General features: G+C 39.7%; 1 protein-coding gene across 8 annotated transcripts in view; it reads right to left on the bottom strand.

The window, feature by feature from the left end:
- Nucleotides 1-13,168, bottom strand: part of shank3a (SH3 and multiple ankyrin repeat domains 3a) — a 201,175-nt gene that overhangs the window by 99,947 nt on the left and 88,060 nt on the right. For 7 of the 8 annotated variants that reach the window (XR_014800651.1, XR_014800652.1, XM_084933196.1 and 4 more), the window contains 3 exons: nt 3,456-3,564; nt 2,786-2,937; nt 642-809 (listed from right to left, as the gene is read on the bottom strand). Coding sequence is in view for 6 of the 8 variants with exons in the window: in XM_084933196.1 (XP_084789322.1) it covers nt 642-809; nt 2,786-2,937; nt 3,456-3,564 (429 nt within the window). In the remaining 2 variants the exon portion in view is untranslated. Of the gene's footprint in view, nt 1-641; nt 810-2,785; nt 2,938-3,455; nt 3,565-4,704; nt 5,192-13,168 lie in introns of those variants that run through there. The other variant, XM_084933198.1, reaches the window with a different exon arrangement.

Raw genomic sequence — 13,168 nt, 5'->3', positions numbered from 1 at the left:
ACCTGTAGTTGTTTTTTTTTTCCTGTGTAATAATATTCAACATTGTTATCAATACATTTTTCAAAAAATGCCTCTCTGTGCAAAATGGGTTTAAACACATAAACAGCTGTAGGATACTGTTTGTTCGTGATTTGAACCGGGGGAACAAATCGTGGCAGGATCAGCCTGATATTATTTGTATCCCGCTGTAACTTTACTGTATAAAGAGCTAACATCTCCAAAATGTCAGGAGTAATTAGTCATTACAACAAGTGTTTGTGAACTAAAAATCAAGAATGTGGGATACTGTTTGTCCCTGATTTGAAGAGCCCAGCACGTGCTCCCGACGAAGGGAAAACCAATTATGCAGGGGAGACCTACCTTGGCACTTGTGCAGGTGAAACCAAAGGGAATATATGCTTCACCATATTTTCTAGTCTTTGGCTTAGAATGAAGTTGGTTTGGAAACATATTCAGCTATGCTTCATCTCCTGCTTTGCGTTTCTGTAGGCGCCCCGTGCTAGCAGTGTCCAAGCGTTTTGTTCCCCCCCCCTTTTCATACCGCGCCCCCCCTGCCATGGCTCTGTGCCCCCCCCTAGGGGGCGGGCCCCACACTTTGGGAAGGTCTGGGTTAGGGTAATGTGTGTATTACTGTGTATTACCTGGTGTATCTCCTGCCAGCCATTCTCATCCACACAGCCGACCTGTGCATGATCGTGCAGCAGCAGCTCACAGCAGTAGGGATCTCCTCCTACCATCGAACTGTGGTAGAGAGGAGTTAGCCCCCTGCTGTCTTTATAGTCAGGAGATGCACCCAAGTCCAACAGCGTCTAGTGGGAAAAGAGGCAAGTTTAAGGTTTTAAGTCACCAGTTTTGGTTGAATTTTCACAGTGAAATGGGAAGATAAAAGAGACCTTTGCATGGATGAATAACAATAACCAAAAATGCTAACTAAGAATTAAAATATAAGTTAATGTTTACACTTTACTAGTTAAAGATACAAGATAAAAGCTATTTTAAAGTTGTTTTCTATTGCTGTTATGACGCTAAGAATATCAGCATTAGGGCTGCCACAAACGATTATTTTGATAGTTGACTAGTCACCGATTATTTTTGCGATTAGTCGACTAATCAGATCATGCATCCATTGAACATAAAACGTACAGCTTATTGCACCAGCGGCATCTGCTCTTATATAACTATCATTAGCTTACAGCTTTAAGTGTTTAAGATATGTGCTAACTAAAAATAAAGACAAGATGACAGTTTATTAAATTTTAATGAAGTTTGCAGATTGTTTCGGTGGAGTTTAATAAACTCAGCCGTCTGCTCCTTGCTATCTTAAATATAACAGGACACCGGAGTATATTCTCAAGCATCTCACATTTCTGATAATCAGCTGTCTGCTTGACGTTTATTCAGCTGTGTAAAAACTATAACTTTAATCTCAGCCAAACCGATTTACTCAGGAACAAATAAAATACTGAAAAAAGCCAAACAATAACATTTTTAAGTTATCTAAGTGATTTGTATATGTTTAACCTGAGTAGCGAAAGACGCGGTTGGTTTGAAAACAAGTCCACCGGCTCTAGTGAGCCTGTAACCCCGGCTAGCTAACGAGCTAGTGGGTAACAGACGTCTCCAAAAACGTCGGAGCGCTTTTGAAAATATGTGGTGTCTTGATAAACTGAGCAGATATTTGAGGTTTACACAGCTACATTCTCGTCTGAAAATATGTTAAACGTTTATTTTGTGACCCAGAAAGAATAATAAGAGTAACATTAAAACTAACTAGAAACTGCGCTGGGCCGCGCTATGAACTCTGGGACACAGTTTCTTCTTCTTCGGCGTTTAACGGCAACTGGCATCCTTGTACATGCAGTGCTGCCATCTTCTGTTTCAGTCTGTTATTACACTCTTAAATCCTACTACTTATTCCTGCGGCTTTTGTGATCTTACAAAGCTTCAAACGATGCGTCGACTATTAAATTAGTCCTCGACGATTTTGATAATCGACGTAATCGTGACTAGTCGACTAATCGTGGCAGCCCCAATCAGCATCCTCCTTCCCTCCCACTTATTTTCCTTCCAATTCTTGAATTCTGTCACCCTAAAGGTCTCACTTAATTCCATCCATCCATCCATCCATCCTCTTAAATGCTTTATCCAATTTGGTAAAGCAAATTGGATGAAGCTGTCATAGGCTGAGAGATCAGGCACACACTGGACAGGCTACCTGTTCTTTATACTGTTTAACATTAAATTTATAATTCTTGTGTGTTCAAATGCTGAACCTTGCATGTTCAGGCACCTGTTTATGTTAAAGAGCTACTGTAGGCTTATAATAGAAAGCCAGTAGAAAGCTGACATCATCCAATCAAGGCTTGTTGAGAGGCTCAGGAAAACGCTGGCAGTACTTTTTAGGCTGTAGCTACTGCAATTTGTAACTCTCTCCTATTGGATCTTTTGGATCATTCAATACCATAACTGTGGTATCAAAAGTGGAAATAACTCATTCCAGTTTCAACAGTTCAGTTTCAACAGGAAACATGACTCACACAACCCATTTCATTTGGGTTACAAGCCTCCTCAAACCAGACACATGCAAGGCCATTCAGTGATTCAGTGATTATGTCAGCATATTCAAAGTTCAATCTCACACATTTAGTAAGTGCCCTCTGTGCTCGATAGCTCAAGCACCTGCTGCCAGACATTACCTGCCCATACATTCTCCTTTTCTAGACGGGGAGTTTGCATGAATGTGGTTGAGCCGGCTGAACTGTATATACGTGTGAAATGTGCTCACTATAAGTGCTGTATGGTTTTTGCTGCGCACGGCCTTGTGCAGAGCAGTAATCCCATCTTTTGTTCTGAAGTCCAGATGTGCCCCTCCACTTTTCAGCACCTTGATGAGCTCTGCACAGCTCTCCAGCTGTGCTGCTAGCGTTAGAGGACATTCTGCAAGCACAAGGAAGCAAAGAACACTTTTGAAAACTCAGCTTATTTCCACTGACATTATTGTGCATTCTTCCCCCGAAACATCCACCACTTGAATCGCTGCATTTTTTTTGGGACAAAATTGTCTGTGACTTTACATTTTCAATGACACTGCAGTTGGATCACTGCCTTTTTCAGTCGAGATTGTCACCCTCCTGTCTGCTGGCTGCTTCCAGTTGGTGTTAAATCAGCCTATTCTCATGTTTCCCTCACTTCGCAGCTCATCTGCTACACTACAGGTCACCCAGCATTGAAATCTCCTTTATGACTGGACAAACATTTGCATATACATGAGGAGATTAGCAAAGAGAGTAATCCAGCTTTACCCGCTATGCAGAAGGCTTATTTCAGAAAATCCATATATGGTCATTTGTGATGAAGACAGAAGGAGAGAAAAGACAAAGGATGGAGAAAAACAATTGTCAACAATAAGTAAACTCAAGTATGGCAGGGATGGAAATCTTAGCAGACTTGCTCACCTCCTGTGTCTGGGTCATGAAAGTTAGGGTCCAGGCCTTTTTCCAGGAACCTTGAGACCTTTTCAATGTTCCTCTGCTGCACATACTCCATGAATTTCTTCAGGTTTGCCTAATGGAGGGAGACAAGGGAACGGGGAGTAGGGGAAGAGGAGGAAGAAACAGCTGTGATTGGATGATGTCAGACTCCTGTGGATGGGGATGTTTAATAATGCAGTCCAGAGATGAAAGCTGAAGTCATTGCTTTCTCTCCTTCTGTGTTTGAAGGTTTTATTTCTGTTCAGTCATGGCAAGCTAATGGAACATGTTCAGAAGATACGGTATATAAGCTATTATAGGACAGACCAAAAAAAGAAATGGACAGAGCTGCAAAACAGCACTGAAAGGGAGAGTTTTCCTTTGGAGATTAGCGGCAAGAAAATGAGATCCTGAGGCTAACATCATATTTTGAGTTCAGATGTAATGGTTATAACACACACACACATACGCACACACACACACACACACACACACACACACACACACACACACACACACACACACACAACAATGGCTCTACAATTAATGTTTAAAACCACTTTCATAAAACAAGCACACAGTCAGAAGCACAAGCTCACATGTAAATCATATCCACTCTAAAATACACAGACACACACATGCACACAAAACACTTAATTTCCTTTGTGACTTATGATTAAAAATATTCATCACCTTTACCAATACGAGTGCAAGCCTGTAGAGTATAAAGCAAGAAATGAAGCTGTGAGCAAGGCACCAGTGCTAACACTTCATAATAGATTAAAATAGTCTGACGAATCAGGACAACAATGAATCTGAAATGCAAAAGTGAAGCCTAGAATTGTACCAATAAGAATGTACTGTACTTACAGAAGACAAAAGGAATTATTGAGAGAAATTGACCAAACGAAATTTTAATACTGAACACATAAACTGTCAATAAAAAACATGGATGATTGCCTAATATCATCTCCAGGATGTAATTATAAAATATCTGCAGCATCCCAAATGAGATTTACAGAGAACTTTCATTACTCCTTCATTCTCTCAAGGTCTTCCAGTTTCTCTCATTACATAATATCCGCATGTGCTAAAGCCTCGAGACTCATAAACTCATTACATTTCACAAAACTTAATGAAGACATGTAACGCAACAAATTTAAACGCGTGCTTACGAACACGAGCACTCACATGCACTAACGAGAACAAAAAGCAGCAGCCATTTGACACTCACCATGTGCAGCATCATATACTGTTTATCCCACGCTCTGAAAGTCACACGATACACCACCTTCCAAAATTTCACATCACACACCTCCTTTCTCTTGTCACCAAGTCATCTGCAACCCGCTTGCCTCTACAAGCCCGTGTCTTGTAGACAGACACCACTGACATGCTGTGAGCAGCTGCCGACTGCTACTCTCACTATCTCCAAGTCAAACTGAGAGAAATTCACTTTGGCTTTTCCCTTTTTTTTTCTTTTTACAACGTTCAGAGAGGCAGTTGTTATGGTGATGGGATACAAAGACAGCTCTAGCAGCCAATGTACACGAGTGGGAAGAGCATTGAGGTTGGGTTTGTGAATGTGTACGAACGAGTGTGGTTGTGTGTCCTGCATAAAACCTAGGATAATGCCTTGAAGAGGCTCAGGGATGATTTGCCAGTGATCAGCTGGATCTGATGTGTGTTTTATTGCCTGTTGAACAGAAGACAGACAAAAAGCCTGGATAATGATTTATTTGCTTTGGTGAAGGTCTTAATGAACTCTTTATATTCTTCTCCCTTTTGCTGTCTTTCTGTCAGTGTTACACACAAAGAAGGATGCACACTTCTTTATTTTCCATGTCATCTCGACATGCTGACGTTTGACTAAAAATTCTGAAAATAATTAAAATGGTGACAGTCTGTCATACATCAAATTAAAACGCCAAACCGCTGCGACTAAACTCAGTATGCTTTACCTGTAAGGCCAGTAATTTGCCATAATACTAACGAAAATACATTTTAATAATCTCTACCTTGAAAACAAAGGTCAAAAGATTTTGTTCAGTTATTCCAAAATATCTGTTAAATATCAAACAGACAGTTACAACCCAACCAGATTAGCGTGACTTGGTCTACAAATCTATCATAATGAAGTGAAATGATGAAATGACATGGCTTGCTAATGTTAACTGAGTGCCACAACTAAACAAGCATAAAGGTAAAGAAAAAAAGTAGGCAAGACAGATTTACAGTATAGCTCGACCAAAAATACTCTACAAATCATCCTGATTTTATCTTTGGGCCAGATAAAAAAAAAAAAATCAAACTTTAATCTCTGCACCTCTTTTATGTCTCCTCCTTTAGATGTTGCAATTCTCTTTCTTCCCGAATAAGTTAAAAACTTCCTGTCATCTTTCCAGCTTGAACAAAATACTGAAGAAAAGACTTCAGTGGGCTCAAGGAGAGCATTCATCAATTTACTTCAACCATTTGTGCACTGATTATTACCTATTACTTTTACTAGGAACCACTTAACAGTAGATAAGTCTATCGTCTACATTTTTACTTCATTATGCAAGATTGTGCATACACACAGAGCAGACTGGCACATGAAATAAGAGTCTCCTCCGTAGTAGTGTGTTCACATTTCATTCAATCATTTGCCAAGGCTCATTTACACATTACTGTGGCAAGTCTTCCTTATTAGTCACTGGTTATCACTGATCCAGTCTTAGATATAGTATTCTTTCCATTGTTTTCCAGAAAGAACAATAGTGGAAAAATCAAAATTTAATACTCAACATTGGGGCGATCGTGGCTCAAGAGTTGGGAGTTCGCCTTGTAATCGGAAGGTTGCCGGTTCGAGCCCCGGCTTGGACAGTCTCGGTCGTTGTGTCCTTGGGCAAGACACTTCACCTACCGCCTACTGGTGTTGGCCAGAAGGGCCGATGGCGCGATATGGCAGCCTCGCTTCTGTCAGTCTGCCCCAGGGCAGCTGTGGCTACAACTGTAGCTTGCCTCCACCAGTGTGTGAATGTGTGTGTGAATGGGTGGATGACTGGGTGTGTAAAGCGCTTTGGGGTCCCTAGGGGGGACTAGTAAAAGCGCTATACAAATACAGGCCATTTACCATTTACAAACAATGAAAAGAAAAATCAGCAAATGAGAGAGAGAGAAAGAGAGCAATGGCGAATAAGAAAGCACAGGCAGATGAGTGTCAGAGGTGATTTCCAAAAGAAGGATTGAAAGAGAGAAAGCTACAAGAAGATAGAGAGGCCTGCTATGATGTATGGTTCGGAGATGGAGGGACTGACAAAATCCAGGAGTTGAGTATGAAAAGATTTGTAAGAGTTTTATAATTTATAAGAGTAAGACAAGACCCATATAAGATATATGGGTCTCAGACCCAGCGTTTTTGAGTTTATTCTGCATTTTTGAGCTTCTCATGCTAGGTTGTGGTTATTAATTCTTGTGTTGTCATGTCTGCGTCTCCATGTTTCCTGTTTTATTTTGAAAGAGTCTTTTGTTCTTTGCTCATTGTATCTAGTTTCCCTTCCCGAGTCCCGTCATTATGTTAATTTCTGCTGTTTCCCCATGTGTTCCCACTTTCCCTGATCACCTCCTGTTTTCTGTGTTTCATTGTCAGGTCGTCTGTTATTCTAGCCACATTTTTCATAGTTTATCATTGTGTTCACAGTTTTTTCATAGTTTGCCACAGTTTTCATGGTTTTTGCTGCTTTCAGCCAAAATAAAGGCTCCTGCAACTCCTCTCTCCGCATCTGCTTTTGGGCCCTGTTCAAAACACCGGCGTACCCCGCTGTGACAGTATCACTGAACAGGTTGAGCAGTTTGGAAAAAAGGCTGAGATGGTTTGGACACGTTTGGAGGGACAAAGGATGTTGATATGGAGTTGCATAAAAGATTCTTGGATGTACTGAAGGAGGACAACAGCAGGCTGGTGTGACAGAAGAGGATGATGGGGATAGAGTGAGATAGAGGGAGAGGATCGACTTCGATGACACCTAAAGTGAGAAGGAGAAGAAAAAGAAGGCAAAGAAGAAGAAGCAGTAAATCTGCACACAGTCTGTACACATTTTTTGTTCTCGGCTTGCCTTGCTCATATAAACATCCTTACAGTTCCACAGTTTGCAATCTCAAGAGATATCACCCGAACTGAGCAAAAACATGCACGGTCACATCCCTGCATGCATCAGCTTTACTCATGAGAGAATGAGCAACAACATCACAGTAACCTCTGTCCCTACAGAGGAAAGGTAATCCCAGCAAAGAGGAGCACTGAGAGAACAAATGACATTATTCTGCTCTGCTTCGGCCACACATAGGCCACACATACATACTGTTTCAATGACAGGAATTTTAAAATGTGTTATTTCAAAGTTTCTGCTGCACAAAACGGCTAAACATATTTTCTGTAAGTAGTTACTGTAAGTGTCATTAGAATACCTCATGTTGCAAAATGAGTACATGCTAGTTTTTTATGTGGAATATGTGTCTTGAGCTTTGACTTGAACTTTCAAAATAAGACAAATGGTCAAAGCGGATTTTGTGCATACACTATTACAATAGTGATGAAGCACCCCTGCAGTGTTGGATCAAGAAAAAAGAGAATGAGAGAGAGGGTCAGGCAGGAAGAACTGAATGGCAGTATCTATAATCTATGGCAATTTACCAGCTCAATAAATCAAGAATATATCCTCTTGTTCCTGCTTGAGGCTTGGTAATAAGTTGGTAATAAGGGCAGCGTTCTTATTCTTGAACCCACAACGTTTAACATCTATGAAGTGGAGGGATTTGTCCCTGATTAATTGAGGATTCTGAAAACTGAATACATTTTGTCATATGTGGATAGGTGACTTTGAATAGGGTCACGAATCAGTGGCAAGCAGTGAGTGGAAGAGCTAGTCCAGCTGGCAAGAGAAGAGAGGATAAAGGTTTCTTCTTTTACTTCAGTACCCTGAAGAGGTTCTTGTCTCTTCCACCACTAAAGAGGGATTATCTGCCACTACTTCATAAAAGCCAGGGTAGGAGGCCAGAAATTATAGAGACAACACAAATCCCCCTGTGCAGCTATTTTCTCTTGGTCTTTTGCTCCCCTTTCATAAAAGATTTTTCATAACTTCACACAAAGAGACGCGGACACTTCATGTCCTATTTAATAGCACATATACACTCAGGTTTAAACAGAACCCAGAGATGAGCCACAAATAAAGAAATCATACACAGCTACAGGAAGTGTGTCAGACACTGTCGCTGCCCCATATTTACACTCATTACCACATGGCTACATAGCCCCTGGTCCCACAGCTGGCCAACAGTACGCTTTGCCATGGGTGAGTGATAATTGCAGTGCTCGCTAAGATGATACATGTTCAGGAGCATCATATGCTTCTCTAATCTGAGCTGGCTCATAAAATACACACATGCTTTAGGCTGTCATAACTTCTTGGACAATAACTGCAGTAAGAACCACCACACTGGTGTGGTCATGGAGAATCTCTAGAGATTGGCCTACACATTATGGAAGAACATAGGCCCACTATAGATATGGAAGGAATCCTTCACCCAACATAGAACCAGCTGACAGTGCTAGCTATGTAAAGATGGGCATATGGTACGATATAATCCCAATATTTGGCAACAAAGACTGTAAAAAATGTTACTGAGCTTACTGTTGGCACAACACAACTGACTCATATGTGGTTACACTTCAACTTATCAGGTGTAGACTGTCATCAGGGAGCTGTCAGACATATTCAGTATGACAGCGATGCAGAAAACATTTATGACTGTGAGTGATAGTCTGACAAACCTGAACCAACACTGTCACTTAGATTCTCAGCAAAACAGCTGACGCTCAATTTGATTTAATTACTGGTAAGTGCCTTTTTAATATATAAACAACATATCTATGAAATCCCTCCAATGTGAATAGCACAGAAGTACAAAAAAAATGCTGTCTATGCTTTGTTATGTGAAATAGATGTACTTAATATGTTTTTGGCACCAGCAGTCAACCATTAAAAAGGGAAAACTGCCTTTTTCTTGTGTAGCCACATCAGCAAACACAGACAGCCTTATCTGGCAAAGAGAGTTCCCGATTACGCCGATCTACTCTTTGTTGACAGCCACTTATATAAAGGCTAGAGCAAGAGCAAGCAGGCCTTGACCCCTGTCTCCCAGATGCTTTGTACAGAGTGCTGCAGGGGCACTGCATTTTAATTAGACACAGCAACTGACTGAGACACAACTCCCTGTTAAATACATGCAGAACGGTTTCTGCATCATGCAGTTACATTTTGTAGCTCATGCAGATTTTAAAAGCAATAAGAAATGAGTTAGTATCCATTTCATGAAAAAAACAACAACAGTAAAACAGAAATAACAGTGGCTTTAGATTAATGTGCTTCAGTGTAATTAAAAAATACAAATGATTAAGCCACAGAGGAGTGCATGCTGAGAGTAAGACTAAAAAGTACTGGTTAGGACTGGATTTCATTTCGTTGTAAAAAGGAGGTGTATTCAGTGGCAGATAACAGAAAAGTAGGTTTTACTTTGATAATAAACAGTGCCAAGATGAGTCATGAATGAATTAATAAAAAAAAAACAAGACTGTCTATTTTAAAGACAGGAGAAGGTACGACTGATTAATAAAGAAAGCAGGAGGAGTGAGGGTTTAAAATATAAGGATGAGAAACTGTAACCACATCATTAAAAAGCTAATGCAGTTGAAAAACATGAGTTTGTTTCCCATGTAGTGCAATATATTTTATTCTGTATATATATTTCATTATTTTATCTACACATACGCATATAATTTATTGCTGTTTGCTTTTCTTTTAGCACTGATGTGGGACAGTGATTCCATTTCATTGTTTGATTGTTTTTTTTTTTGTAAAGAGTAGACCTCAGGTCTTTGGCAAAACCAGGAAGCAGGCAAAGAGGAGACAGTATGATGATGCAGCCACTGGTGGACTGAATCTTCCATTTGATTCAAGCTCAGTATCAAAACAGAGGCTCCTCTTTTTTAAAGCTCTATTCACAAGAAGGAGAAAAAAAAAGCAGTTTAATGGTTTAACTAGTTTTATTTGTCAGTTTATTCCATAATTCATGAATTTACTGCAGAGTATGAAGGTCTAGAAGCAGGTTCCCATTAAAAATGCAACACAATGAAGTTGTATGGAAGAAAGACAAGAAAAATGGGGTCACGTGAGGGGGAGGAATGGGAAGAAAGACAGAAGCACAAAACATGATAAAGGGAGGAAAAATACCGAGAAGAAATGCGAGAGCAAAGCAGCAATCTGTTTACAGTACAGCGTTAGTCTTGTTTTCTGCCTGATGTTTTTGGTGACTCTTAAAGCTAATAAAAGGCACAGCACAACTGCTTTGATGAGCACATCGCACCAAGCACAGTCAGTGTAACAATAAAATCTATTGTACATGCCACACGCTTTTTTTTTTTTTAATTTCCAAACAATAAAATGAAACTCTATTTATTATTATTTCATATTATTTAATCATATTTCTCACATTTCCTTCAGTGTTTTCTTTCTCCCTGTGGCCATTTTTCCCCACTTTTCATTTTTCAGCTGTTTCTGATTTTTTATTTGTTTCAGTTTTGAGTCTAACACAAACCTCTCATATCAGGGAGATAGTGATGGGTCACTACTGGCCAGTTACTTCCTGAGAGGCAGGTTAACCAGATAAACAGCAAGTTGTAACACTTAGAGGATTTCCTCTAGCAACTTTTGCCTGAACTGATGATCATAAAACAAGGTAAAGGTCACTTCTATTAATCTCAGGTTATTGTTAGTCATTAATAATGGTCTTTGAATAAATTAAAACAAGGTTGGGCAAAAACATTATGTTTTTTCAATAATTTTGGCCTTCGTCTGCTTGTGCCTAACCGAAGCACCGAAGGATTATGTTAAATCTTTTGCCGCTTTCTTTACACAAATAACCAATTTTGTGGAATGGGTCTTCTTGTTCCCTTAGAGGGAAGGGTCAAAGCAAATCAATACAAAGTTTTTGTATCTGTTATTAATCTGATGGGAGCAATTTCTTGCTGAATAACAATGGCCCAATCCATAGGGGTCATTAAATGTGATTATGATGTAAATTGCATCATAAATGCTTCTCAGGCACCAGATGCCATAACGATTTGGACATCTATGGGAGACCTTTTTGGTTTCCTAATTTTTTACTTTTTACTACTTCATGCATGTTGTATTCTTCTATTCTTCTTACGATAAGATTTATTATTGTTAACAGCTCAATCTTCACATATTCTCAGCCCTTATCCATGTGTGTCTTGTTCTAGTAGTCCATTTCTCGTGAGCATCCCGTGGTCACGCAACAATCGTGACCAACTAACTTTGGCAAAAAACATCTAATCATCGGGAAAAAGCTCCCCATAAAAAAAAAACCTCTTAAACATTCCAGTTTTGGTAATTTGGTAGCAGCCACATAACGTGACTAATATTACAGGAACAAGTCTCTTGGACTGGAAGCTTTTCAGTTACTCTTACTCTGAGAGAGCAACCACGGTAACAGAAAATTAACACGACGCGGTCTGAGACTTCTTTGGACAGTCTGAAGAGTCCAGACTTTTGAATCCATCCACCCCACCAAGCTGACTTCTAACTGAATCAACTTTCTAGCACAATTAGGCGATCACCACCAAAGGTGGGACTAACGCTGTAGCTGTTCTCAAAGGCTGTCTGAGTATGTGCAGTACACACTGGTCTCCACTGACTGATATGAGAAAATCAAATCTGCTTAGGGTGGTTGACTATGTTTTAACAACCTGCAGAGATATGATTAGCTCCTAATGCACATAGATATTTTTTAAATTTCAGTTTGATGCATGAACAAAAAAACATTTATTCTTATTCTTTCTACTGAAATGCAGTCGCTTTCTGCACTTTTTCTTTCAATTAACCAAAATCTGTTTTTTGTTATGGAACAAAACAAGACGCTTGCCTTCATATTCACTGTAAAAATGTGTTTAATATAACATCCGGCTGGTTGATTTAATGAAGCCACCCATTAAAGAACATATTCATTAACCTTTTTGGTTTAATGCGGGTGTTTAAATTCCCCAGAGATAAGGAGCTGCTGCTTACCGCTCAATGCCTGTCACTGCAGATTGTGGTGATTCTTCTTTATCTGTGTGCCTATAAGTACAATATGCTGTCTCTATTTGTGCTTCTTTGGATCTCAGCCCATGTTTGTCTGAGAGCACAAAAGCTTCAGTAATCTCCAATATCCATACCTAACAGGCTTAAAGTGTAATGCTCTTAGCTACAAAATGACCAATATACTGTATGACAGAGTGAGGATTTGATCCTAAAGAGGAGGATTTTCTGTGAGGGGAATCTTCAACCTTTACTATATTGCAGCAAAATAAATCGCTGAGTAATTTGATATAGTCTTAAGCTTACAGTGAGTCAAACGCCACAAAAAAAATGGCACTAGAGGCTTAAGGATGAAATTTCCTGGACACATTCACAATCATATGTACCCACACAAACACACAACTACACAGGAAAAAAACACTAATTCATAATTTAGCGCACTAAACACACATTTTATTCATGATGTAAGAGTGCAGTAAAAAAGCCTGCACTCTAACATAGTGAGGAGTGCTGTTACCATGGCAGCAGCATCTAACACATAATTCACTGGTATAAATG

Source organism: Perissodus microlepis, chromosome 7 (assembly GCF_051167445.1).
Source record: "Perissodus microlepis isolate ML-2025 ecotype Zambia chromosome 7, ASM5116744v1, whole genome shotgun sequence".
Classification (NCBI taxonomy): Eukaryota; Metazoa; Chordata; class Actinopteri; order Cichliformes; family Cichlidae; genus Perissodus; species Perissodus microlepis.
Note: the sequence above shows the minus strand (reverse complement) of the source record. Positions and strands in the feature narration are given on the sequence as shown.